This window comes from Glycine soja, chromosome 18, assembly GCF_004193775.1.
Source record: "Glycine soja cultivar W05 chromosome 18, ASM419377v2, whole genome shotgun sequence".
Lineage (NCBI taxonomy): Eukaryota > Viridiplantae > Streptophyta > Magnoliopsida > Fabales > Fabaceae > Glycine > Glycine soja.
Genome location: NC_041019.1, coordinates 32616592 through 32644457, shown reverse-complemented (window position 1 = coordinate 32644457; position 27866 = coordinate 32616592). Strand labels below are relative to the sequence as shown.

General features: G+C 35.6%; 1 protein-coding gene and 1 pseudogene across 3 annotated transcripts; one reads left to right on the top strand and one right to left on the bottom strand.

Annotated features, from left to right (window-relative positions):
- The window catches only part of LOC114397165, a 168633-nt pseudogene that overhangs the window by 127138 nt on the left and 13629 nt on the right, over window positions 1-27866 (bottom strand).
- On the top strand, window positions 96-27582 carry LOC114396647 (sterol 3-beta-glucosyltransferase UGT80A2-like). Of its 3 annotated transcripts, none has more exons than XM_028358735.1 (14): window positions 96-472; window positions 2896-3074; window positions 6063-6299; window positions 7031-7142; window positions 10057-10227; window positions 14317-14380; window positions 14526-14583; window positions 14682-14859; window positions 15328-15458; window positions 18502-18604; window positions 18683-18759; window positions 25862-25909; window positions 25991-26140; window positions 27177-27582. In XM_028358735.1, exons 1-14 carry the CDS (start codon window positions 391-393, stop codon window positions 27342-27344), a joined length of 1758 nt encoding a protein of 585 aa, XP_028214536.1. In that variant the 5' UTR covers window positions 96-390; the 3' UTR covers window positions 27345-27582. The 3 variants fall into 3 exon arrangements, with proteins under 3 accessions (XP_028214536.1, XP_028214535.1, XP_028214537.1); XM_028358734.1 differs by having other exon boundaries at window positions 97-496; XM_028358736.1 differs by lacking the exon at window positions 10057-10227 and having other exon boundaries at window positions 97-496.

Here is a 27866-nt window from a genome sequence, read left to right as displayed (position 1 = left end):
TTTGAAAATAAAAATAAAAAACACTACGCACATGAGTGGTTTAAATAACCTTATTGCTAGTCTAAATAGTAGTTCCCCATCTGTTTTTGCTGGTGACCAACGTGGACTTGTTTCCCTTTTGTCGCAATTTGTCGAAAAAATATCAAATAATTCGGGTGCCGCAGCCTGTAAAGTCGGGGACTTGTAAAACATGAAAAATATTCCTCGCATCGTATCCATCCATCCAACACCCGTGTCCTCTCCCCTCCCCCTACAAACAGGTTCCGGCTCTAATATTGTGACACTATAGGCACAGGCAGTCAGGCACCCACCACTCTCTCTCTCTCTCTTTCTCTCTCATTTCTTCAGTTCCTCTGAAGCCGTGCTTGCGGCGGATCTAGATCACCGGCAATGGCGGACTCGCCGGAGGATTGTTCGAGGGATCCTGGAAACGGCAAGGACATGGAGGACAGTACATCCTCTGTTGCCAATGGTACAAGTAGCTCTTCTGCCTCAGGTTACTATAATTCTCTCTCTATCCTGAGCTCTTGTTTTGCTAGGTTAAACAGTAGTTAACCAAAATTCAGAAAGACAAGTTGTAACGACAAGCAGGAATAAAAAAGAGAAAAGGAGAAAATCATGTTATGGAGTTCATTATTATTATTAGTAGGCTTAAATATGATTGAGATCCATGATATATACCCAATTTTTGTTTTGAGTGCAGGGCAAATTTTTTGGTTGCTATGAGTGCTGATATATTAAAAGTTGTTCCAGTCCGGTCAATTAAGTGATGACGGCTCTTCCAATATATATGGCTGGTGGGATGGTGCCATGCCATCACTTATATGACAGTAGGAACGGGAACAAAACTTTTAAAATATGAGGACTCAGACAAAAAATTTTATTAGGGACTCAAAACTAAAATCGGAGATATATAATATAAGAGACCTAAAGGTTATTTAAGCCTTATTAGTATTTATTTTTGGTGAAAGTGGGATCGTGAGATTCTTCTTATCTTTAAAAGTTGGAACTGTTTGCACTTTCCTGCTCTGAGTTGTTTGTTTGGGAAATAGAGTGAACGGTAAATATTGGACCATATTTCATTGGGTGTGGGGCTAAGAATGTCATGTGTAAATTATGTGGTGGAAGATGTAAGAATTTGACATGGTACGGGGTGTGGTTATCTGATTCTAACATGATGTGGTTAATAATCGGAATTTAGTTTAGGGAAGGTGGAGGATAAGCGAAATTTGTCTGTTAGAGCTATCAATTAAATGAAAAATATCTAGTTCTGTTAGTGGTTAGGTCATGCATAAGGTGGTCTCTGCAAGGTCTTTTGAATACAACCTAAACAATGTTTTCCCTGAAGTAGGGCTTGTAGAAGTTGGTCTCCATTTTTGACCATAAACAAAGCAAGAAAGTTGATTTTAGAATGAGATAGTAATTGTTTGGCTTAATTACACATTTTACCATCCAACTATCACTATTTCACGAATTTTACCACCCAAGTTTTTTTTTGTCACGAATATGTGTATGTTTCTTTCAATGATGATACAATTTCCCACACTTCTTTCATCACTTCATCAGTCTTGGAACTGTCACCAATTCAGTGCCTTTTGCTTCCATTATTCACTTATGCTGCTTGGAACTTCTCATCATCTTCTATCCAATGTATCCCGAAATTATGTTCTACCCTATTGATCCACCTGTATCATCTTCACTAACTAAGAGGCTCCAATCTTTGTTTTAAGGGATTTTCATTGACCCCTACACTTATCACTTCTTGGGTTCTCCTTCTTTCCCCATTTGTATTATGCTCTGCATTGCCCTCTGAATGCCCTGCAGATGTTTTGGGACCCCTGTTGGGGGAAGCCATTATGCGCTCTAACATCTCTCCAGTCTTCCTCATCCTCAAGTGCGAGTCTTGGTTTTCTGATGTGGTACCAAGTTCTCCAAAGTTTTAACTTTTCTGTTAATCCCTCCATTCGGTATGCTACATCATGAACCCTCCTTGTTTCTTGCACAGCACTAAGATTTCCCCATAGCTCCTAGAATTGGAGCTTTCTTGCTAGTGTTAGAATTGGTTCCAGATTTCATTATAAACAAAACAGAGTATTGTTGCTCTAGAACACTATGTAAAAAAGGATAAGTTTCTGAGATACTGTTTCCTATGTAAAAAACATGGATTTCAACAAGCTTGTGTGGCTTCCAAATATCCAACTTAAGGGTTCATTCCTAAGATGGAAAGGAAAAGAGACAAACGAAATATTGGATGGCCTCTGAAATCAGAATTGCTAGAGTAAAGACACAACCATTAAGCTGTATCAGATGCAAATTGTTGAGTCAGATAGCAGCTCATTCAAATCTCATTATTTAATATTTGTATAATTTCCTTTATCATGTAAAAAGATGTTTTATTGGTTGCGTGGCATACATATTAACTTTTGTTTTTTTTTTTGGTTTGTGGTGGTGTCATAGGATTTTGAACTTATTTGACAGATACCTTAATTGAGATAATTCTAAAATTTGCTCTCCTCTGATATTGACATTTCTTCTGCAAGAAAACTTGATGATTGTTGCACACTCATTCATCTTATTTTGTTCTCTCTTGGTATCTCCATAAGAAAAAAAACTTTTTAGAGAAGATAAAGAGAGATGTACAGAAGAGGACAGTTATCCTCCTAGAAAAACCAACGAAAAGTGGAAACCAGAGATGCAAGAAAAACACATTAAGTGAGCAAAGATTGTCAATGTCTTTGTATATTCATAAAGTTGATTGTGCCTAGGATCTCTTAGCATTTTCATATCATACATGATGCATGTCTTTTCTCTGTATCTTCTGTTTGATAACTTTTTGTAAAATTTTATGCTCATCTTTGAATTATATCTGTAATGCTCGTTTCTCCCCTTATCCAGGCATTCTTGGCAAAGGGTTGTCTAAAGTGACCACATTGCCAGCAGACATATCACAAGATAAATCGGAGTCAAGCTCAAGTAAGTTTAAGATGGAAAGGTCAAAAACAGAGAGGCAGAGACACCTAAGTCCTGAAGATGCAGCACAGATTTTTGACGACAAAATTCCTATCCAGGAGAAGGTATATTATTATGATCTATTGTGATTTTTCTCCTTTCCCTTTTCCTCTTGCTTTTGGGGCTTTTATTTTTGTGGTGGCATGGGGGTTTTGGCCTAGGGGAGATGAATGGGGAGGGTAAATCCATCTTGGAGTTTTCGGAGGCTTTGGATCTTTCTATAGCCAATACATGGTTTAAGAAAAGAGAGGAACATCTTATCACTTACAAAAGTGGAGGGACATGTTCTCAGATAGATTTCTTCCTTATCAGGAAGTCTGATAGGAAGTATTGCTTGAACTGTAAAGTTATCCCGGGAGAGAGCTTGACTACCCAACATAGAGTTTTGGTTATGGATGTAAGAATTAGAGATAGGGCAAAGAGAAGAAGTCCTCTGGTAGCACCAAGGATCAAATGGTGGCACTTGAAGGGTGAGAAACAAGGAATCTTCCAACAAAAGATATGGGAGGGTTGGTGTGGACAATCACAAGGAAGTGCAAATGATATGTGGAACAAGATGTCCCAAGAGATTATTAAAGTGGCTAAAGAGACGTTGGGTGAATCTAGAGGTTTTGGACCTAGGGGTAAAGAATCGTGGTGGTGGAATGAAAATGTTCAGAGCAAAGTTAGAGTAAAAAAGGAGTGTTTCAAGGAGTGGTCTAGGTGTAGAAATTCTGAAACTTGGGATAAGTATAAGATAGCTAGAAATGAAACCAAAAAGGCGGTGAGTGAGACAAGAGCCCAAGCTTTTGACGGACTATACCAAGCTCTAGGAACCAGGGACGGAGAAAGATCTATATATAGGCTTGCTAAGGGTAGAGAGAGGAAGACTAGAGATTTGGATCAAGTAAAGTGTGTTAAGGATGAAGAAGGCAAAGTCTTAGTGCATGAAAAAGATATCAAGGAAAGGTGGAAGGTGTATTTCCACAACTTATTTAATGATGGATATGGATATGACTCTAGCAGTCTAGACACAAGAGAAGAGGACCGGAACTATAAGTACTATCGTCGGATTCAGAAACAGGAAGTAAAGGAAGCGTTGAAAAGAATGAGTAATGGTAAGGCGGTGGGGCCAGACAACATACCTATTGAAGTGTGGAAAACTCTTGGAGATAGAGGTCTTGAGTGGCTCACCGAACTCTTTAACGAAATTATGAGGTCAAAACACATGCCGGAGGAATGGAGGAGAAGCACGTTAGTGCCAATCTATAAGAACAAGGGGGATATACAAAATTGTGCAAATTATAGGGGAATCAAGCTCATGAGTCATACCATGAAATTATGGGAAAGAGTGATCGAACGGAGATTAAGAAAGGAGACTCAAGTTACTGAGAATTAATTTGGTTTCATGCCGGGAAGGTCGACCATGGAAGCGATTTATTTATTACGGCGAGTGATGGAGCAATATCGCATGGCCCAACAAGACTTGCACTTGATTTTTATTGACTTGGAGAAAGCGTATGATAGAGTGCCTAGAGAGATTTTGTGGAAAGCTCTAGAGAAGAAAGGGGTTAGGGTTGCATATATTCGAGCTATCCAAGATATGTATGATAGGGTATCGACTAGTGTTAGGACACAGGGTGGAGAGTCAGACGATTTTCCCATCACAATTGGTTTACATCAAGGGTCAACCCTTAGCCCCTACCTTTTTACCTTAATTCTGGATGTCCTCACGGAACAAATCCAAGAGATAGCGCCGAGATGCATGCTTTTTGCAGATGACATAGTCCTCCTTGGAGAGTCGAGGGAGGAGTTGAATGAGAGGTTGGAAACTTGGAGACGAGCTCTAGAAACACATGGCTTTCGCCTAAGCAGAAGCAAATCGGAGTATATGGAATGTAAGTTCAACAAAAGAAGGAGGGTTTCTAACTCAGAGGTGAAAATAGGAGACCATATTATCCCTCAAGTCACACGGTTTAAATATCTTGGGTCTGTAATACAGGATGATGGGGAAATTGAAGGGGATGTGAATCATCGCATTCAAGCAGGATGGATGAAATGGAGAAAAGCATCGGGGGTGTTATGTGATGCAAAGGTACCGATCAAGCTAAAGGGAAAGTTTTATCGGACTGCGGTAAGACCGGCGATTTTGTACGGAACAGAATGTTGGGCGGTCAAGAGCCAACATGAGAATAAAGTAGGTGTAGCGGAGATGAGGATGTTGCGGTGGATGTGTGGTAAGACTCGACAGGATAAAATTAGAAACGAAGCTATTAGAGAGAGAGTTGGAGTAGCGCCTATTTTAGAGAAGATGGTGGAAAATAGACTTAGGTGGTTTGGGCATGTAGAGAGAAGACCGGTAGACTCTGTAGTGAGGAGAGTAGACCAGATGGAGAGAAGACAAACAATTCGAGGCAGAGGAAGACCCAAAAAGACTATAAGAGAGGTTATCAAAAAGGATCTCGAAATTAATGGTTTGGATAGAAGTATGGTACTTGATAGAACATTATGGCGGAAGTTGATCCATGTAGCCGACCCCACCTAGTGGGATAAGGCGTTGTTGTTGTTGTTGTATTGGATACCCAATTGTTGATAAATATTTTAATGTATTTTGGTAAAAAACTAAAAAAGAAACTTTTGTGCCCCTCAAAAGAAACAAGAAATACTTATGCATTGGTTGGGTGGGGGATTTGGTAAGAAAGATGCAGGGAGGAAATAGATTTGGTAAGAAACTCTTATACAGAGTAATTAGTAAGCAACACTAATTAATTAGATACTCTTCTAATTTATATTGGTTGTAAATAAAATATTTTTTCAGCACACATTATATTAAAAAATACTAGGAAAGTTAAGAAATAATTTCTTCTAATGATTGTCCCTCAATTTTCTCTTTCTTTAGTTATTAGGAAAAGAAGAACCATGCATTATTTGTGTTGCCTTGTTAAATAGGATTAGATCATGAACCATGCATTATTTTCTTATTTTTTTTCTTCTCGTTATTATCAACAGCTGTCTTTATTTTTGCTTTTAAACATGTATGGCTGGTCCTTCAGTTGATTTTTACAACTGTGCAGCTGAAATTGTTGAACAGAATTGCTACTGTAAAAGATGATGGAACTGTAGAATTTGAAGTTCCTGTAGATGTTGAACCTGAGGCTATTTTTGCTCGATCCAAACAAGTAAATCATGTTGTTGATGATTCGCTTGATGCAACAGACTTTCATTACATCCCGCCATTGAATATAGTCATGCTTATTGTTGGTACACGAGGAGATGTGCAACCCTTTATTGCAATAGGCAAACGCATGCAGGTACAGAGGCATTTTCTTATGTCCCAATTTTCTTTTTGCCTACTTCAATAAACACATACACACACCACCAAATGTTGAGATTTGTTGCCTTTTGTTAAGGTGGCAAATATTGCATCTATAGAGACGTTTTATTAATTTTTATATTTTCCATTTCTTATGTATCCGTTAGAATTAGAACCATTAATGAACCATTGTCCATGTATAAGGTAAGGTGGGCCAGTGCATGCTTAGCATATGGTAAGGTGGGCCAGAGTATTGTTGAGGCTTCAAGTGCAGAGTACTTGTGTGAGGGGGGCATTTTATATCTATAACCATTCATGAGTCTTCCGCTAAATAGTTAAAACTTTTGGGAAGGTTGATTCTTGATAGTATGCATGAACACATGTTCTTTTTTTATTATGAAAAATGTTCAACTAAAAAAATTCAAGCAAATCAAGAGAAAGGAAATATTACAAATATGTGATTCCATGTTTGGTACTGCTCTTTCACTTGGCTCTTATATTTGTGGTTGCTATATTTCTGCTATATATTTGGTTTCTTTGTGGCTTCCCATTTCTGTTATTTACTAATGGCAATTTTCTATTTTCTGCTGAAAATATTATCATTGAATTAATACGTTTTTAGTTTATTGATTGTAGTAGGAAAATATATGAACTAAATAATTTGTATTAAAGTTATTTTCATATTCAAAGTTGAGTTTTTTTTTTAATTAATTCTTTCTTTATGTGCAGGACTATGGGCATCGTGTTAGATTAGCAACCCATTCAAATTTTAAGGAGTTTGTTTTGACAGCTGGGTTGGAGTTTTATCCATTAGGCGGTGATCCAAAAGTTCTTGCTGGTTGTATGTACTATCTACCCATGTACAAATTTCTTCTACTGTCAGAACGGCTTTGTGCATGATATTCTTAATTTCTTCTGTCCCACATTCCCTTCCCATGTGTTGTTTGTCAACGTGATAGAAGAATTTTTGGTAAAAATATTTTTTGTTTAGAAATACTTAATACTCAGGTGGTTAATCAAGTCAATAAGTTTTTCTCTTAAACCAGTCGTTTAATATTCTTAATAATCTAGTGATTGAAAATAGTTGGTAATTATTCTTTGCAAAACACTTGACTCTTAAATTATTTTGACTTTTTAATATGGTGCATTGGGGTCCTAGAAACGTTGTGGTTTGTTATGTCAGTTTTGTTATATTTTGATACACATGCTTGTTTGATCTTTTCACCATTTGTTTTGGATGGGGTGTTGCATTTTTGCGGGTGTGCACATTTTTATGTATGGCTTGAAGATTGATTCTTGTTGAATAACATGTTTCACATATTTTACACATGTAAATATTAGTAGATTTTAGTTATAGTAAATTATGGATTTGATTAATTCCATTTGTAGTTAGACTCAAACTAAGTATGTAAAAGAAGAAAAAGGATGTTAGAGAGATGAGAGAGATAGAGAGACAAAGAGCGAGGGAGAGAGCGAGGGAGAGAGATTAGACAGCAAGAGAGAGGGAGACAACGCCGACACAAACAGAGGGGTAGAGAGAGCAGACACCGTGAGTGGGGGAGAGGCAGTGGGGCGGGGAGAGAGAGAGAGAGAGCGAGTGACATAAGGCGCTCTAGAGGGAGGTACGAAGAGGGTTATCTATGACAACGTGAAAGGAGCAGTGGAGTTCACAAACAAAGCTGGAGCCATGCACACAACGGAGTTCAGGGCCACAACGTGGACAACAAGTCCAGTACCAACGATGGTGAATGGGTTCAAGTAACCCATAGGAGGAAGACGACCACAGCAACCCACAGTCATCAACCCAGACCCAGAAACAACCAACGTATCGATAGAACAGTAACATGGAGAGACAAGGCCGGCGTCACAACTTTCTATTTCTGTAGATTCCCTACTTGGGTAAAGGAGAAGGATTTATGGCAGATATTTCACAGATGGGGTAAGGTGTGGGAGGTGTTTATCCCCAAAAATAAAAACAAGGAAGGCCATCGATATGGTTTTGTCAGGTTCAAAGAGGTAGAAGATGAAACGTGGCTGGAACGACAACTCGATAACAACATTTTTTTCGGAAAGACGAAAATGTTTGTTAATCGACCCAAGTTCGAACGGGGTAAGATAGTAAGAAGGAACCAAAAGGATAACAGCACACCTGATAATGGCAAGCCACAAGGTGTGATCAATTATGAGGAACGAGTGCCGCGAACAAACATCAATGGCGGAAGACTTTGGTCCTATGCTGAGGTGGTTACGATGGCCCCGCCTGGAGATAGTGCCTTGCATAATCAGGGGGCAGACTCCTCGCAAGCCTTACAGGCCGTGCATAGGCCACCGGCGGTTGTAACCACAAACATGGAGCAGAACAAATGGATACAGTAGGTGTTGGTAGATCTCCTATCAACAATTGATCCTACATAGTCAGCATCAGTATATACTTTCATGGATAAATTTTTCTCCTTTTTAAACAACAATTCCTTTCCTGGAGAAGACTTCAAGTACTGAATGATCCTATTTATTGCTTGCAAATGTTTCTCTCTTGGGTCATGCATGAACTGACTAACCTCACTAACTGCATAGGCTATATCAGGCTTGGTGTGGGATAAGTAGATAACTTTTCCCACAAGTCTTTGGTACTGTGTCTTCTCTGCCTTTGGGCTTTCTTCATCATTTCCAATCCTATGATTTTGCTCTATGGGCGCTCTAGTAGTTTTACAGCCCAACCTGCTAGCTTCTTTGAGGAGATCAAGTATATATTTTATCTGAGAAATGAAGATACCCTACCTAGAGTATGCAACCTTTATCCCGAGGAAGTACTTTAGCTTCCCGAGATCCTTCATCTCAAATTGGGCAGCTAACCTCTCCCTCAAGGTCTGTTTTTCAAGCTCATCATCACCTGCAATAATTATAGGAATTAGTATTTAGGAAGTTGCACTTATTTACATTTAGGCTTAGCCTTGGAAATAGTAAGTGCCTTGGAATTAATATTCACAGTTTCTTTGTCTACATACATGGTTGTTTAGCATAGTGGAAGTACTGAATAAGAAACCATTTTCATTCTCTAGATTACATCTAAAATATTTTTTCTCCATTGAGCAACTCCATCTTAATTGTCCCCCTAAATTCAACAATAAAAAATAGGAATGTATTAACAGAAAGGTCCATGGTAAAACACAATTATGCAAGGTTATTTATTGTGTCCTGGTTTACATTGTGTCTTTGTGTATTATGAGTTGGGCATGCTTTTCAAATAAGTTAACCCTACTGTCAGATATTTCACGTTATGATTTTCTAAATGTGAATGTTACATGATAAACACCGACACTGAACACTTGTGAGTACCTACCTCATATAGTTGTTCCCCACTTCCCCCAAATCATTGTTTTACTTGTTGGTTATTGTCCAATGAAATTTGAAACTTTCATAAGTTTGATGTCCTACATGATCATGGAAATATAGCATATTAACTTGATGTGTGTCATGAGGTATTATCTAGTGGTGTATTTGGATGAAAGGAAAGAATGCATGGATAAAGATGCATTTTCTTTTGTTTGGTTGAAGAGAAAATGGAAGGAAAACTTGACTTTTACAATCAAAATTTCAATTTTTTCTTTCTTTCCATTTGCTATTTTTATTTTATTTTTCTATTCTCTCACTTTCTTCTCAATCAAACAGAGCCTTAGTTCAGATCTTCAAAGTTTATATCTTTCCTCTTTACAACTTTGTTCTATTATTTTACTTTTGAATTCTTTCTTGAGCAGATATGGTTAAAAATAAGGGCTTTCTGCCATCGGGACCTTCTGAGATACCTATTCAGCGAAATCAAATGAAAGAAATTATTAACTCTCTGCTTCCAGCCTGTAAAGAACCTGATATTGATTCTGGTGTCCCATTTAAAGCTGATGCAATCATTGCCAATCCCCCTGCATATGGTATGCTTTCTTGTTAGTTACATGTAGATAATAATAATATGCTTGGCTGAATTTGTGCATCTATATTTGCTTATCAAGTGAATATGACGAGTTTCTAAATTTTGAAATAATGTTGGTTAGTGTTTTTATTACCATACATGAACAAACTTGAATAAGTTTTCACTGCCATATTTGAGCAGTATACAAGATTTCCGAGCAAAATAAAGCCATTGTGAAGTGTACTTGACATGGATTGACCAATTAGGAAGTCCTATTTAGCTAGAGTTGATGATTTATGTAAGCTATATCGGCCTAGAAACTCATTTGGCATAATATAAAGTCATCGGGACCCACTTTGATAGTATACGATATCCAACAATGGATTTTCCAGGAGGAGGCACAAAAGTCCTTGTTTGAGTAGATTCTAATGCTGTCATCTCATCAATCATAGCCTGTGGCTGTCGCCAACCTGAATGAGAAAGAGCTTCCTGCATAGACTTAGAAATTTTGATAGAAGAGAGAGAAGAGACAAAGGTATAATGTGAAGGGGATAAACAATGATAGATGAGGAAATTATAAATGGGATGAGGATTGCATTAGAACTTGTTCCTTTGCAGAGAGCAATGGGAAGGTCATCTGAGCACTCAGGAGGATCCAAAGTAGAATGGGAAGTGACTGGTCTAGGAGATGAGTCATGTGAATCTTCTAAATTGTCTGTTGGTGATGGGTCTCGGCCGGAGCAGAACGTTGTTGGCGGTGGTGATAAATTTGAATTGGATGAGGACTAGGAGGCTCTAATGTAGAAAACAAAAATGATTGATTGATGGCAGGCATGAACTGAGTGACAGGAGTAAGGTCAGGAATAGGTAGTCCCTGAGAGATATCTTCTGATTCCTGGGGTAATGCAAAGAAGGGTGTGTCCTCAAGGAATGTAACATCAACTGAAATGTAGAGACGATGCTTGGAGGGACAGTAGCATCGATATCCTTTCTGAACTCGTGAATAACCAAGGAAAACACACTTAACGGGTAGCCAATTTATCCAATCCTGGAGTTAGATCATGGACAAAGCAAGTGGAGCCAAAAACTCGAGGAGGAATCCGGAACACTGGTTCATCAGGGAATAGTACGGAATGAGGCACCTTGTTCTGGATAGAATAAGATGGCATCCTGTTGATTAAGTATATGTCAGTGAGAACAACGTTACCCCAAAACATCATAGGAACATTGGCATGGATGTGTAAGGTGTGTGTGGTCTCAATGATATATGCTTGCGGTCTGTGATACATTTTGCTGAGGAGTATGAGGACATGAAGACTGATGTATTATTCCATTATTAGCCATAACAGAATTAGAAGTTGAAAAATATTCTTTTGCATTGTCACTTTGTAAAATGCGAATAGAACAATCAAACTGATTCTGAATTTCCTTAAAGAAAGTTTGAAATACACTAAATAGTTCTGATCTTTCTTTAGGTAAGACCCATGTACATCTAGAAAATTCATCAATGAAAGTGACAATGTGCTTATGACTTAAAACTGAAGTAACTCTATTTGGCCCCCATATATCAGAGTGAATGACATCCAAAGGACCATGAGCTTGTGACTGGGTACTGCTGGAGAAGAAAGAATGGGCATGTTTTCCCAGCTGGAAAGATTCACATTTTAGAGACTGCAAATGAGACAATTTAAGAGCCATCTTTCTTAACTTCTGAAGACTTGGATGACCTAACTGACAATGAAGAAGACTTGGAGATTCTGAAATAGTGCAAGCAACTGAAGGGGAAGACTGAAGGTAGTACAACCCTCGTGACTCATAACCGTACCAATTGTCTGCTTCGTACTCCGATCCTGTATGAAAAAGGAATCCAGTGTAAAATTTATAGAACAATCAAGTGACGGGCCAGACAACTAATAAAAATCAAATTAAAAGGACAATTGGAAACAAAAAGAATAGAATCAAAAAATAAAGAGGGAAGAGGAGTGGCTTGACCAATGCCACTGGCTTTAACTTTTAACCCATCTGTAAGAGTAATGGGATGAGGGGTTTTAGGTTGGTATAGTTTTGAGAAAAGTGAGGGATTACCGGCTACATGACCAAAAGCACCAAAGTCCAAAATCCATGGACCAATAGGTGAGGATTGAGAGAGACAAACTGTAGAATTACCAGTATGAGCAATTGTAACTGAGGGTGAGGCTTGTGATGCTTTGAATTGCATGAAGTCCTTGAACTCCTCATCATGTAATACATTGTGTTTTGTATTCTTGGGTGCAATTTCCTTTCCATCATCCCAGGACTGAGTTATATTGACTGATTTCTCAGGGAAGCCAATTAGTGAATAACACTAGTCTTAAGTATGCATGCCCAAATTGTTTACAATAGGTGCACTGAGGGTGACCTGCACCATGACCTCCTCTACCACCCCCAACTGCAACCTCATCCTCCATGACCTGCAGAATTAGAAATAAAAGCAGAAGATTCTTGACCAGCTTGAGATCCATTCATTCCTGAACCTTTTGAGCTATGGAAACGTAAGAGACAGGTGATGAGATTTTCAGTTGAAGGAATATCAAGCGTAGTGAGAATTTGGCTTCAAACTGACTCATAATTCTTCTGAAGGCCCTGAAGGACTAGATCATGCAGACATTGTCCCGTTTCTCAATCATCTTCTTTGGGTCAGTCAGTCATAAGAAGCTTAAACTCATTAACAGTCGGCTGAGCTTTGTTATTATAAGCCATAATATAATCATCTGTCATCTGCAGAGTGGATAAATTATGAATAACATCATAAAGACATTAACACCTTTAGAATAAACACTTCTGGCTTTCTCCAAATATGATAACACATGTATGATCTGTAATGCACTAACAAGGAAGGCCCAATGGAGTTCCATAAAAGAGAGACTAGTAGATAATCCGCTTGTTCCCAATCATCATGTAATTGTTTAGCAATTTGTGAAGATCTCATAGTGAGATGATCTGAGAGCTTTTTTCCAAGAAACCATATTTTGACCGCAGCGGACCAATTTAGACAATTCTTGCCGTTGAGTTTTTCCGTTGGTATACAAGAATTGCCGGAGTAGACAATGGATACGAGATTCTTGCCAGAATTATTGCTTGTAGAACTCATCCTGAATAGCAACTAAGGCCTAGACGGAATAATTGAGCCAAACAGCACTGAAGCAGCCAAGCAATACTGGATCAACACCAAACTAGTGCATAACAAGGGCTGAGGCACCGGAAACAGCCAGACCCAGTACTGAATTGGGTCAAAACAGGGACAGAGAAGACTAACAAATTGGTCTGTGATGGCGGCGAGGTGAATGGAGGTTCAGAAGGTGGCGCTTGGCTTTCACGCGCCGTATGCGCCATCAACATTTGATTGATTTAGCTAATTGACCTCTGAAACAGAGGCAGAAGACACTGACGACCTGTTCTGTGCTGGTTTCATGACAAACGAAGTTGTAAGACGGTGGTGTGTGGGCTTCATGCGCTGGCAAACCTGTGAACAAACAAATGCGCATGGCGGTGCATGGGCAAACATGCGATTGGGACCCCTTGGGCCGTTGGGTCTGGACAACCAACGGGACAACTAGGGTTTATGGATGTACTAGGGTTCCTACTGATCATTGGCGCTGGGTACCCAGTTGAGATTGAAGGACAAAATTAAAGCTTTCTATATTTCTCATTGATTGACTCAAGAGTAAAAGTATATAGATATAAGCTTATTAAAAAGAAAAGATTAACTAAAATCTTATATAAATCTTAGAGATAAAATCCTAGATACTGGTTACTAAAAAGATAAGAGGTTTCCTAGAAATAAGCTATTAAAGATATAAATCATATCCCTTAAATCTCCACACTATCATAACAAATTCATATCATATGTCAACAACATGAAAGGAATGTTAGTTTTTATTTTTAAGTTGTATTGAAATATTTTTTACTCCACTTTTTTCTATTTTGGGTTACTCTTTCTGATAACATTATCTTTCTTTCACCTTTCTTACTACTTGATCCTTTCTTTGTGCTTGTCTAATTAAATTAGTAAATATTACTGTTTGATGCATATCTTTGTTGTACTTTGCCATTGACATTGATACATCTTTAGGGCATACCCATGTGGCAGAGGCACTTAAAATTCCAATTCATATTTTTTTCACAATGCCATGGACGTAAGTTTCATCTTGTTTTCATAATCTTTTCTTTAGTTATTTTCTTGTTTACTTTTTTTTAGTTCTTTAACAATTGGTTGTGTTTTTTTAGTTTACTTGGTGATTCAATTTTGCATTTATACAAGTAGTTTATCATTTACCCCAGGCCAACTACTGAATTTCCGCATCCTCTATCACGTGTAAAGCAACAGGCTGGTTATAGGGTGAATTCTTTATTCATTGCTTTTTCTTATCACACCCTCGTAATTTTTTGCCTTCATGTTTAAGTTTAACTAAATATTGGTCATTTATATCTCTTCAGCTTTCATATCAAATAGTTGACTCTTTGATTTGGCTTGGAATTCGAGACATGATTAATGATCTTAGGAAGAAAAAGTTGAAGCTACGACCAGTCACATATTTAAGTGGCTCACAAGGCTCTGAAACTGATGTTCCACATGCATATATATGGAGTCCTCATCTTGTTCCTAAACCAAAAGGTGGGTTCTCTAGATCCCACTCTTCAAATTTTGTTTCCGTAGTCATTGTTGTATTAAGTCCCTTGACTTTTATAGTCTGTGCTCTGTGTTTATGTGTGTGTTACTATTATTATTATTTTGCTATTTCTGACTAATGAAAATAATGCTTAATAAATTATTTCTTTCAATTAAGAAAAGAATTTAATGGGGTGGGGGAGAGGGGATCCTATCAGTTCTGGAACAGGAAGCCTTCTTCTGTTTCCCTTTTGTAGAATAAAGCTTCAAAATTCCTTTGCGTGACTGACAGTAGTTTAATCAATGGGTAATTGTTATTATTCTTTCTAGCTTAAGTTCTCTTTTAACAATAATCTTATTTTCTGATTAATCATTATGGTCTTATGGGTAAAAGTAAGCCTAGTGCTTAAGATAAACACCAATACTATGTTAGTTGATTCTTGGTTGAAGGATCTGATGTGTTCTGCTTTGCAGATTGGGGACCAAAAATTGATGTAGTAGGGTTTTGCTTTCTTGATCTTGCGTTAAACTATGAACCTCCAGAGTCCCTTGTAAAATGGCTTGAAGAAGGAGACAAACCTATTTACATTGGATTTGGTAGCCTGGTGAGTCTTTTTTTCTTTGATTATATATATATTTTTTTCCACATATTGTTTCTACATGCTAATAAACCTAACTGTAGGAACTTTGACTCTTTAGCCTGCCAATTTTAATGTGTATATTGTATAACTGAATGTTTGTTGATGAGAAGGTAATTGTATGAAACATATTGTGTTTTCTAATTTCCATTTATCATAATTCACAGCGTATGTCAAGGTTCTGCAAGATTTATCACGCCCAATTATGAAATCTAAATTACCTCTAAATGATAATGTAAACGGGAATGGAGAGGTCTAGTTAGTTTGTCTCTATGTTCCTTTGTGGTTGGGGTAATAGGCTTTTAAGGCTATGATGTTAAGGATGATGGAAGTATACTCCTTTGATTAAGACTTGTTTGTTCTTATTTGTTTGTCTAATATTTATTTTGGAGTTTGCTTAAGTATTAAAGAGTATTTGGAGTCATCCCTTGTGGTCAAGAATGGGCTACTAGGTACTAAATCATGGGATAAGGAAATGTAACCAATCCTAAGAGAAAACGGGGAAATAGGATAACACTTAATACCAAAGCATAATAGAAAATACTCTAAAATATAATTAGATATTTTCATATCTTCTAATACTATCCATCAAGCTAAAACTGTCTAAGCTTTAAACTTGTCAACAGAAAAAAGAAATTACATATTAGCATAGCAGGACCACAATGAAACCCATTCCTTTTCTCTTTTATAATCCATCTAGTTTTTTAATCCGTGCGATGCACCGGGAAAACAGAGGATTTGGATGTTTTTATTTAATTTAATTTTTTTTGTTTAACTATAAAAATGAACATGTCTGTCTGGTAAATAATAACAATTTTTACTTGATTTTTTTAAGTCATTTAATTAAAGTAAACCTCATATATATGTTATAAAGTTATGTGCGCATTTGAACTTTTGGGTCGATAAAAAGAGTATTTAAATATATTTGTCTTATAATTACTCTTACAACTACTACTTTTCTAAAAAAAGAATATTACTGCCTCTACTCTTTTATAAGCAACAAAAATCGCTTGTTTGGTCTTAAATATAAACAAAAGTTAATTAACTTTATCTTATTTAATGATAAAGATGTTCTTTATTTAATAGGGCCAAAAATATTTTATGTTTGATATCAAGTTCCAATGAAGGATAGTTTAGAAAAAAAATTATTTTGGTTTTGGGATGAACACAATTTAATTAAATTAACTAATAGAATATATAATGATGATAAAAAATATAATTTTAAGAAAAGAATATAGTTTATAGAGTCCCTTGACATCAAATAACCAATGATTATAAAAAAAAAAATATCCCAATGTCCTAGTATGGTTACCCATATCTTATGTGGATACAATATGGATTAGTGTAAAAAATATAAATTTTATATTTTAATTTTAATCATTAAATTTCAATAAAATGAATGATCAGGATGATGAATAACTCTAAAAATGTTAGTCTTAGAGTAACTTGATCCCTCCTCTAAAAAAAAAAACAATAAACATCATTTATATGAAAGTTATATACATTAAAATTACATGTAAATATCTAAGAGTCTCTTAACATAAAAAAAATGATTACATAAAAATCACTCTAATATATGAATTAGTGCAACATAAATAAGTTTAAAAGAATATAATTTTTATACTTTTAAATGAAAAAATAAATGATATTTTGATATAAAAGAAATTTAACCATCATTCATATAAAAATTGTATACATTGAATTTAAATGTAAATATCTAAGAGTCTCTTAACATAAAAAAAAAAATCAATGATTATAAAAAAATTAATCATCCCCAGAAATTTGTCCTAGTATTGTCACTCGTGTGAGAAATATATATATGGATTAGTGCAGTATAAACAAAATATATAAAATTTTGAAATTTTAACTTTCTATACTTTCAAATTAAAAAATAAAGGTTGTTTTGATATTAAAAAAATATATTGTTGATATAAAAGTTGTATAATTTTTGTCTAATCAAGCTCATTAACGAATTTTGTCCTTTAGAAATTATTTTTGAAACAATAACAATTCAGGACCAACCATTATCAATCTCTAAAGTGTTGATCATAATGATCTAAAAAAATGTGATTTTTTAAAATAAATCTTTGAGTACACAATCTTTATCACCCAGTCACACTAATTTATATATGTTAATACTCCTCTAAAACAGAAAATTAAAAAAAATTAAGGATCTAATTACAAAAGATATATAACTGGAAATTTAATAATATTATTATATTAAAATCTTTATATTAGACTAATCAATTCCTTAAAAAATTAATATAATCAATTAAATTTTTTTAATAGGTAATTAGATGTAATGAATTTTTTTTTATTGTGATTAATATATTTTGAGATCTTGTGACTCAATCAGACGATTGTATAATATATTTTTTTGAATTAATTTTTTGATAGACAAATAAAACAAAGGTCTACCATTGTTAAATATAAAATATTTTCTTTTTTTTGTAAATTTTATTTTATTTTTACAATTAACCATTAAATTTTTATTTTTATCATTATCTATTTAATTATACCGGAAATTTAAGATACAAAAATATAAATTTTTATATAATATTTTTTCCACAATTACTCTTTTATCCTTAAAAAAAGCAGGAAAGTTAAAATTACTATTTTAGCCTTAAAATTATTAGCTGGAAAATACTTCCTTTTTAGGATGAAAAACTATATAAAATTACTCTCTTATCCTTAAAAAGAGCGGGATAATTAAAATTACATGTTCACCCTCACTTCTAGTTTTATATATATAAAGATATATTGCAGCTTGTTGTTTTATATTTTTTTTAATTTTCTCTTTCAGTAGTTTTCTTGTGGAGGATATCTTATCCTCCTTTCTATACTTCTTTGTTTTTCTTTTTTATTTTTCTTTTGGAGAATTTCTTATCCTTCTTTCTATGCTTGAGCTTCTCTTCTCTTTTCTTTTTAAATTTCTTTTTCTATAAAAAAGAATGATTTTTATCTTTACTTTTTAATCTTATTCTGTTTTTCTCTCGTTTTCCTATTTTAGCCTGTTCAAGAACCAAAAAAGATGACACAAATAATTGTAGATGCTTTGGAGATCACTGGACAGAGGGGCATCATCAATAAAGGATGGGGAGGTCTTGGGAATTGTAAGGATATTTCTAGTTCATGTTTTCTTGTTGGAATTTAGTTTTATGTTTTTTTCAACAACATAAGTTTCTTCCCAGTGGCAGAACCAAAGGACTCTATATACTTATTGGATAATTGTCCTCATGATTGGCTTTTCTTGCGTTGCAAGGCTGTGGTAAGATTATCTAGCTACTTAGTTCACCCATTCTAGTAGTTAAAATCACATTGAAATGTTGCAATAAAAGATCATAATTCTGCCAAATTTTTAAATTCTTTAAGTTCATTGAAGTTGTAACTTTGTTGGATTACTGTGGCCTGCCTGCTAAAGCTTGCTGGTTCAAATATGGAAAAGTATGTTGGGCACATCTTTTAGAAAAACTATATGAGCGAGCTTCTACAAATTAACTTATGCATAAGTTAGTTTTAACTTATGGAGAAGCTGATTTCATTTATTTCTTCTTATTTTCTTTTTCGTATAAGTACTTCTGGATAAGCTTACCCAAATAGATCCTAGGCTAATATCATGCTTCCATGTATCTAGAGAGCATAATTTATATCTTGAATAAATCTTTTGTTCCATTCATATTCATATTTTTTCAGTTGGATAAATCAAGTCTTTCTGTTATTGAAATTCTTTTACATGGTAACTAGTGTTGTTTTCATAAACTCACCCTATGATATTTTTAGGGACTTTGGAGAAACCATTCCATAGCAAGACATTGCAATGGAAGAGCCAATTGTTCCTAGAACCATCCCTATATTTGAATCCTATACTTCAATTGTTTGACTCAAGTCTCATACTTTGTAATCAGATTGAAACGTTCCTAGAATAAATAATCAAATTCAATTGAATATATATAACTCAAACTAAATTAAGAAATTAAAATGAATAATTGATAAATTTATTAATAATTATATATTCATTGTATAATAAAAAAAGATAGATTCAAATAGAATAAATGGAGAATATAAGCAGGTAGCGGGAATTGAACCCGCATCGTTAGCTTGGAAGACTTGAATATAATGGGAGATATTTTTGGATGAAATGCTTGAGTGTTTTCTCAACACTCAGCTTCTCTTATACATATATATATATATATATATATATATATATATATATATATATATATATATATATATATATATATCAAACTTAGATTACAAAAGAAGCTTTTACATAAAACTCAGAACAGAGCATATACAAAAATTCAAAAAGAAGAATAGTAGCCTACTACAATAGGGATATAATAACCTATTTTCTGACATTCCCCTTCAAGCTGGAGCATGTAAATCATATGTACGAAGCTTGGAGCATAAAAACTGAATCCTAGGTCCCCTCAATGGCTTTAGTCAAAATATTTACAATTCGATCATTAGAGCTAATTTTTTCAGTACTAATTTCCTTAGCCAACAACTTCTCTCGAACAAAGTGGCAATCAAGTAGAGCGCCTGCCAATAGGAGAGCCTGCCCAGTCAGCATCACAATACCCAGAAACATGGGTATTTCCCGTGTCTTCATACGGCAATCCCTGTCTTGGAGCCCTTTTAATGTACCTACGAATGCGAATTACGGCATTCCAATGATTAGTGTGAGGAGTCTGCAATTGACTAACTACCCAACTGCAAAAGAGATGTCAGGTCCAGTGATTGTAAGATAAATGAGTTTCCCTACTAGTCTCCTATACCACTTAGGATCATTGAAGAGTTCACCCTGTTCTGCCATCAAATTTTAAATGGGTCCATGGGACTGTCAACAGGCCTACACTCAATCATGCTTGTTTCTTTCAAGATATCCAAAGCATACATTCTTTGAGAAATAACAATGCCTTTGTTTGATTGAGACACCTAATACCAAAAAAGTATTTTAGACACCCAAGGTCTTTGGTCTGAAAGTGGCTGAATAGACACCCACCTGCAACCAACTGTCTTCTTCCTAGGTGGTACGGGAACTAGTTCCCATGTGCCACTGCTTTCAAGAGCCTACATTTCAAGGAAAAGTAAGGAGATAACTGGTGATAACTCAAACTATTATAAATAGGATGAGAATTTTTGGTAGATCAAATACCTTTCCTAAGAGCAATTGGCCACCCAGAGTCGTCATCAGTTGGAATTGTTGTACGAATAGCTGAAGGTGACAAACTTGAAGTAGAAGACTTCTTACAGTATTGCCACAAACACCAAAGGAATACTTCTTACAGCGCTCATACTGTTGCATGGAAGGTGTGATTCAGAATAGGTGGCAAACACTGTGGGTAGCTTTGACATGGCGTATATGGCATCATAGGAATTGATTGGTTTTCTCCAATGAAGAATTCGATGGTCAGAAAGTGATGGAGGAGGCGGTTTTCTTTTGTTGGTTGTGGCTGAAAAACATGGAAAAGGATTTTGAAATACCATTTCATGTGTGGACCAGCAATATTAAAGTTGGGCTTTTGTGTAGTGGGGGAAAAGGTTCATTTGTGGGTGCGATCTAACATGCTTTACATCACAGGGATTTGGCACTCTATTATATACTGCATACAGTATATATTAGACTCCCAAAGTGGAATAGTGATGGTAATAGCGTGGCAAAATGTACAGAAAACAGTACCTCTGGTACTGTTAACAATGATTATTCATACTATATATACATATGTTAGCTGATAAAAAAAAGTAAAGTAGAGGATTCTCCATGTGACATAGGACTAGATAACTCTCTATGTGTCTCATACTGGTGAGTAGTGTTAGGTGATGAAGAAGGGCAGGAAGGGCTAGTTGGAGAGGTGGCTTGACTTGTGTCCATAATAGGGATTTCATGTACTGGAGACAATAGTGGATCAATTGATAGGACAAGTAAAACATGTTGAACAGAATTGAAATCTTGCATTGAAGAAGGGAAAAAGGGTGTTTCTTCAAAGGTGGCATTTGGAGACATGTAGTACCGTCTAATATCTGGTGAGTAGCAATGGTACCCCTTTTGTAGACAGGAGTAACCTAGAAAAACACATTTAATGGCCCTTGCAAATAGCTTGTCCCGGCCTAGAGAAACTTGAACAAAACAAGTACTACCAAAAATACGAGAGACAAGAAACAATGCTTCATTTGGAAAGAGAATTGAATAAGGAATTTTATTCTCAAGAGATGAAGATGGCATTCTATTAATTAAAAAACCGGCAGTAAGGATGGCATCATCCCAATGATGAACAGGAACATTTGCACCAAGCAATAAGGTGTGTGCAGTTTCAACAAAGTGTCTATTTTTTTCTTTCTACAATACCATTTTGTTGTGGTATGTGAGGACATGTGGACTAATGTAAAATGCCTTGTGTGGTTAAAAACGAAAAGAGATTAAAGGAGAAATATTCTTTAGCATTATCACTCCTGAGAATCTTAATTACTTTTAAAAACTGGGTCTTGATTTCATTAATGAAAGACATGAATATAGGTTAAAGTTCATATCGATCTTTCATTAAATAAAGCCAAGTACATCTAGAGTATTCATCAATAAAGGTAACAAAATATCTGAAACCAAAAGATGTGACACAGCTTGGACCCCAAATATCAGAGTGAATAGTGGAAAAAGTAGATTTACATCCTATTTCAGTTCTCTTTGGAAAAGAGGACCTAACATGCTTTCCTAATTGACATGACTGACATTTTAAGACCTAAAGCTTGCTGAGTTTAGGAACCATTTTTGTCAATTTTGACAAATGTGGATGACCTAAGTGATCATGCAAAAGTTTAGGAGACGAAGATGCCAAACAAGACATAGAAGGGCTGGTTTCAAGATAGTAGAGACCTCTGGTTTCATGTCCTATGCCAATCAACCGAGCCATACCACGTTCCTGCATAACAAAGGAATCAACATCAAATGTTACAGAACAATTTAATGATTTTGTCAGTTGACTAAGAGAAACTAAGTTGAAAGGACAATTAGGAACAAAAAGACTTGGATTCAAGTTTAAAGAAGAAGAAATGGAGACTGCCAACTTCTTTAGAGGCAATTTTGGTGCCATTTCCTAGGGTGGTCAGATGAGGAAATTTTGGAGTAGACATAGATGTGAATAGAGTCATTACCAGAAATATGATAAGAAGCACCTGAATTAATTACCCATGGACCTTGACTATCCACAGACTGAGAAATGCAAGTTGTGGAAGTACTCGGGCCTGAAGATGATTGAACTTGACTGTTAGACTTAAATCAAAGGTATTCTTGATACTCCTCTTTAGAAAACTTAGGATCAAGTGTTTCTGATTTGGTAACATTTGCTGTTTTATCAGGCTAGCCAATTACATGGTAGTTTGTCTTGGGTGTGGCCCCGCATCTTACAATGTGAGCATCGAAGGTATGAATTTGTGTTTCTACCACCATGTCCTCCACAATACCCACGACCCCCCTCTTCCTCTAGTAGACACCATTGCTGAAGATTTAGAATGCTCAAGTGAGTTTCCAATCTTCCTTGGGGTGGGAACATGAAAAAGACATGTCATGAGACTATCCATTGAAGGAATCAGAATTTGATCACAAATATGATCAAAATCTGGATTCATGGCACATAAGGCCTGCACCATGTACAAGATTGTCATGCTTCCTTTTCATTTCCTCCACTGAGTCAGCATCTAAGAGCATTTTTTGTTCTTCAACTGCAGATTGAATTTGAGCAACAATATATATCATGATCTGTTTGCTTATAAGATGTCATCATACAATCTCCGAATGTCATTGCTTGATAATGATGACACTCATTATCAAGCAAATTCTTTTTGACATCATCAAAACCTGCTTGATTTACATTTTCTCCCTTTTTGATGATGACAACCATTTGCAGGTTAGGAGCAACAACAAACAAAAAATATCTATTTAAATATAGTTTTACTCCCCCTTAGTTTTGCAATGTTTGCTTATATGAGACAGTTGAAGATTTCATATATAAAAAGCTGTCTCATAAAAAAATAGATAATTTCCCTTACTATTTCATCTTTTATCTATCTCTCCCCCTTTGTCAATATAAAAAACAAATCATGAATAGAGAGGAGAAAACCACTTGTTGCAATGTATGAGAGTCAAGTGATACCAAATCATGAATTGAGAGGAGAAAATCACTTGTTGCAATGTATGAGGGTCAAGTGATACCAAAAGGCATTAAAACAAACTATTTTGCATCCACAAAAATATATATCCACTATAAAACAATCAAAATATATAATAATAATAAAAAAATCGTCAAAAGTAATCAATAATCAACATACCTTCAAACACAAACAAATACAATCAATCATCAAACATTTCAAATCAAATTAATTAAATTAACAATCAACTAACTATGCACAATAATTTCTATTTTCAAATTTTAAATTTCAAATTTTGAATTCCAACTTCCAACTTCCACTACTTGGTTCCCAGAACAAGTCATATTTGAAGAAAACAGGACCAAAACTAACTAGGACCACGATGAAAAACCGGGACAAAACCTTTGAGAGAACTGACCCACTACTTGAGTGTAGGCAACACTACAAGCAAAGGCCTGGAATGGGTCCAGGAAGCGCCAACAAACAGTTATGTGGTGGTCTGGTGACTTTCCGATCAACAAAACAGCATGTGCCTGACTGGGTCAAGTGAAGAAGTGATGCGTGTGAGCTGGGTTCTAACCTTGAAACTTGCAGGGGTGAGTCACGCTTTGGAAGACGCACCAGATCTAGGCGTCGGGTGAAAAGACTGGCAACAGACGGTGGCGCCGGTGATGAACAGTTGATGAAAGTGTTGAGCAGGATCGTCCTGCTTTGATACCAAGTTGAGACACAATATTTGGGGATAATACTTAGCTGAGTTATTCACTCAGCTGAAGATATTTTCTGTATATACAGACCAAGGGTCAACAAGTTCATAAAGGGAGAAAAAGAGTAAGCAATACATTGATAATAAAGCACACAAAATACATATTGCAGAATACTAATCTAACAAATTGAAACGAAAATCCCCCTGTTTGAAATCGAGAATGATTCCTACTGCAAGTAAACCAGGTAATATGGATAGTTAAAGAAGCAAAGGCATCTACTATTTGAGGACTTGCACCAATGGTAGTCGAAGATAGTAAACGAGCAGAAGACAAATCTAAAGGTTTATTTGTTAGAGGACTAAACCAATTCCATATATCAACAGCAAAGGGACACTGTAAAAATAAATGGAGTGCGCTTTCCATACCACAATGATAACAGACTGAGGCAAAGCTCATACCACTTTTTTGAAGCATATCATCTGTTGGCAATCTATCGTGTATCCATCTCCTAAACAGAAAAGATTTAGAAAGTGAAATAGATCCCAGTGTCTTCAATCGCCCTCAAGCGGTTACACTTAGAAAAGTTTAAAATTTGACCCGAGGCAGCCCCATACTTCTTAAATAAAGCTGTCAAATGATGCAGGCTCCTTTTAATACCTCTCCCAAAGACTATAATGTCATCAGCAAACAGAACATGGCTTGGCAGGGAAAGGCCCTTAGGTCCCCATCATAGTTTTCATCTTACCTTCAGTAACAAGCAAAGAAATGCCCAACTCAAGACATCTTCAGCCAAGCAAAATAAAAGGGGGGGATAGGGGATCACCTTGTCTAATCCCTCTTTTACAATCAAAGAAGACCGCAGCTGAACCATTAACAGATAAAGAAAGGTTTGCTGAAACAATAGAATGAATCCAAGAAATAAACTTCTCATCAAAACCAAATGCTTTAAGAACTTGAAGCAAGAAGTTCCAGTCAAGCATATGAAAAGCTTTTCGAACATCAAATTTCATCACCATATTTCCACCTAAAGAATGATATTTCAAGAGATTTACTGCTTCTGATGCCAAACAAATGCAGTCACTGATCTGCCTACCCTTCACAAAATCACGTTACTGATTGTAGATAATCTTATGATCTACCTCAGCAAGACGATCTGCAAGAACTTTCGTAATTTACTTTGAACTGAGTTTGCCAAAGCAATTGAACTGAGTTAATTACATTTGAGTTTGCAAGAACATTTTTCAGCATGACATCAGCTAGTTCCAACCACACCTATATATATATATATATATATATATATATATAAATATATATGACCTACCGAGTGTTTTAACTCAAGCAGTTCACTATATATAATTATTCAACTGAATCATAGGACAAAAATTTGGAGAATGTTACTTATTTTGAGTTGTGATATAAGTAGAAAAATCCAGGTTACATGAATATACTCATCAATGAAAATCCAGTGTGAATTATCTATTTGCAAATTTTTGTTCTTATAGCTTTATCCATTTGTTGCAGGTTCATCACGGAGGTGCTGGCACAACAGCTGCGGGGCTCAAAGCTGCTGTAAGAAATTCATAACTTTATAAATCCTTCATAATTAGCATATCTTTCGATTATGCTTTTGATATTGGTATTTTGTGGTAGTGCCCAACAACCATAGTTCCTTTTTTCGGCGATCAACCATTTTGGGGTGAGAGAGTACATGCTAGAGGAGTTGGTCCTCCACCTATCCCAGTTGATGAGTTTTCACTTCCCAAGTTGGTTGATGCAATAAAACTTATGCTGGATCCCAAGGTAAAATATATGTTTCATGAAATATAAAAAATATATGCAAAAGCAAACTGATAGGAGCTTCTTATAAAAGTAAATAATGAGGCTAGGTTCTTTAAGAGATATGAATATTGTTTGCCAATATGATAAATGTGAAGCTTGAGAAATACGCCAAGTTATGTTATCTTGAGTAACTTATGCACCGTAAAAACATAATTTAAAAGGGTAATTGGACTGCTTAGCTCTATGCTTTTAGTAAATGATAAACAACAAATAACACACAACTATTGAGATATTGGAAGATTAATGTAGACTATCTTCTGTTATTTTTTTGTATTATGCTTGTGTATGTATTATACGATTGTTGTATTTAGGAAGGCATGTTGTATTTTAGAATATCTGATTGATATCTCCTAGATTTAGGATATTCTTTCCTCTTTTCATGTTCCTTGCTAGGAGAGATCCTACACACACTGATTACTTAATAAATACAAAAGATAAGATAAGGAGAATAAGATCAAATCAGATTTGAATAATTTGATCTTGATCTTAATTACCTAAATCTTTATAATCCTTATTTGAGTTTTGAAATAAAAACACATAATGATACAGCTGTCAACGTCTTCTAATCTGTATTTGAAATTTAAAATAAAAGCACATACAACTATCAACACCTGTTTTCAAGTTTGTGCATATATGTTTGGCATTTCCAACTTATAAAGAATTCAAATTTAGGTCTAAACAGTCTTTTTGTAAGAATGTTTGCGACTTATGAAGTAGGAACAATGGGCATGCAGAGTTGTCATCATGAACCAGTTGAAGCTGGACCATCATGAATTTATGCTTAACTTGTTATTTGTTTTATGTTTCTCTGAAGACGTGGTGGAGAGGTACATGTATAGACTCTGCTTGTTATAACTTAAAAGAGTCCCCAGACGAGGGAAACTTTCATTAATTTTTTAGGTGTTCTGTGAAACAATATAATGTTGGTGGAATTCTTATTTTATGCGGGGTGCATTATTTCTAAAGATAACCGCTACATTGCTTAATATAATTCCAGGTAAAGGAACGTGCAATCGAACTTGCAAAGGCCATGGAAAATGAGGATGGAGTGACAGGAGCTGTGAAAGCATTTTTTAAGCAGCTTCCTCAAAAAAAATCAGAGTCTGATGCAGATCCGCAACCAACTGGTTTTTTCTCTGTAAGAAGATGTTTTGGTTGTTCCTGATTCAAATGCAGTTTATTAAACCCCACTTTTTGGTAATTAATAGTGTAAATCACAAATAGTTACTGCATCTATAGGATGTGCTGGACTTGTCACCCTGTCATGTGATTGTATAATTTCATGCATGCTTGTATTTGTACTATTTAACTTGAGATTCAGTTTGTATGTAAATTTACTGTTGCTTTTAATTGATATTAAGTGCTCGGCATATATAAATCCTCTATTAAAGATTTGTTGGTCAGTCAGTTGCTCACAAATCATTTATTTGTGAAGTACATACATCCACATCTCTAATATGAAAGAGAATTTAATCAAATTGTTCAGTAGTATCTCAGGGACCCATTCGAATTGAGATGCCTTGGAGATACTCGGTCTATAACTGGAATGACATCTTTGAGTCATCCATACTGACAGGGTGCGTGACTCCCCATTTGAGTCATGTAGAGGTGGCATGACTGTAATTGCCTAACTTTCACAATAATGAACCAACATACAACAATTCTCCACCTTGGTTCAATAACAAAA

Bases quoted from the DNA above. Each gene is read 5' to 3' on its own strand.
- LOC114396647 (XM_028358734.1), top strand. From the start codon at position 391: ATGGCGGACTCGCCGGAGGATTGTTCGAGGGATCCTGGAAACGGCAAG. The intron at 14,860-15,327 runs GTGGGTTCTCTA...TCTGCTTTGCAG, and splicing joins TCTTGTTCCTAAACCAAAAG to ATTGGGGACCAAAAATTGAT. The intron at 25,910-25,990 runs GTAAGAAATTCA...ATTTTGTGGTAG, and splicing joins CTGCGGGGCTCAAAGCTGCT to TGCCCAACAACCATAGTTCC.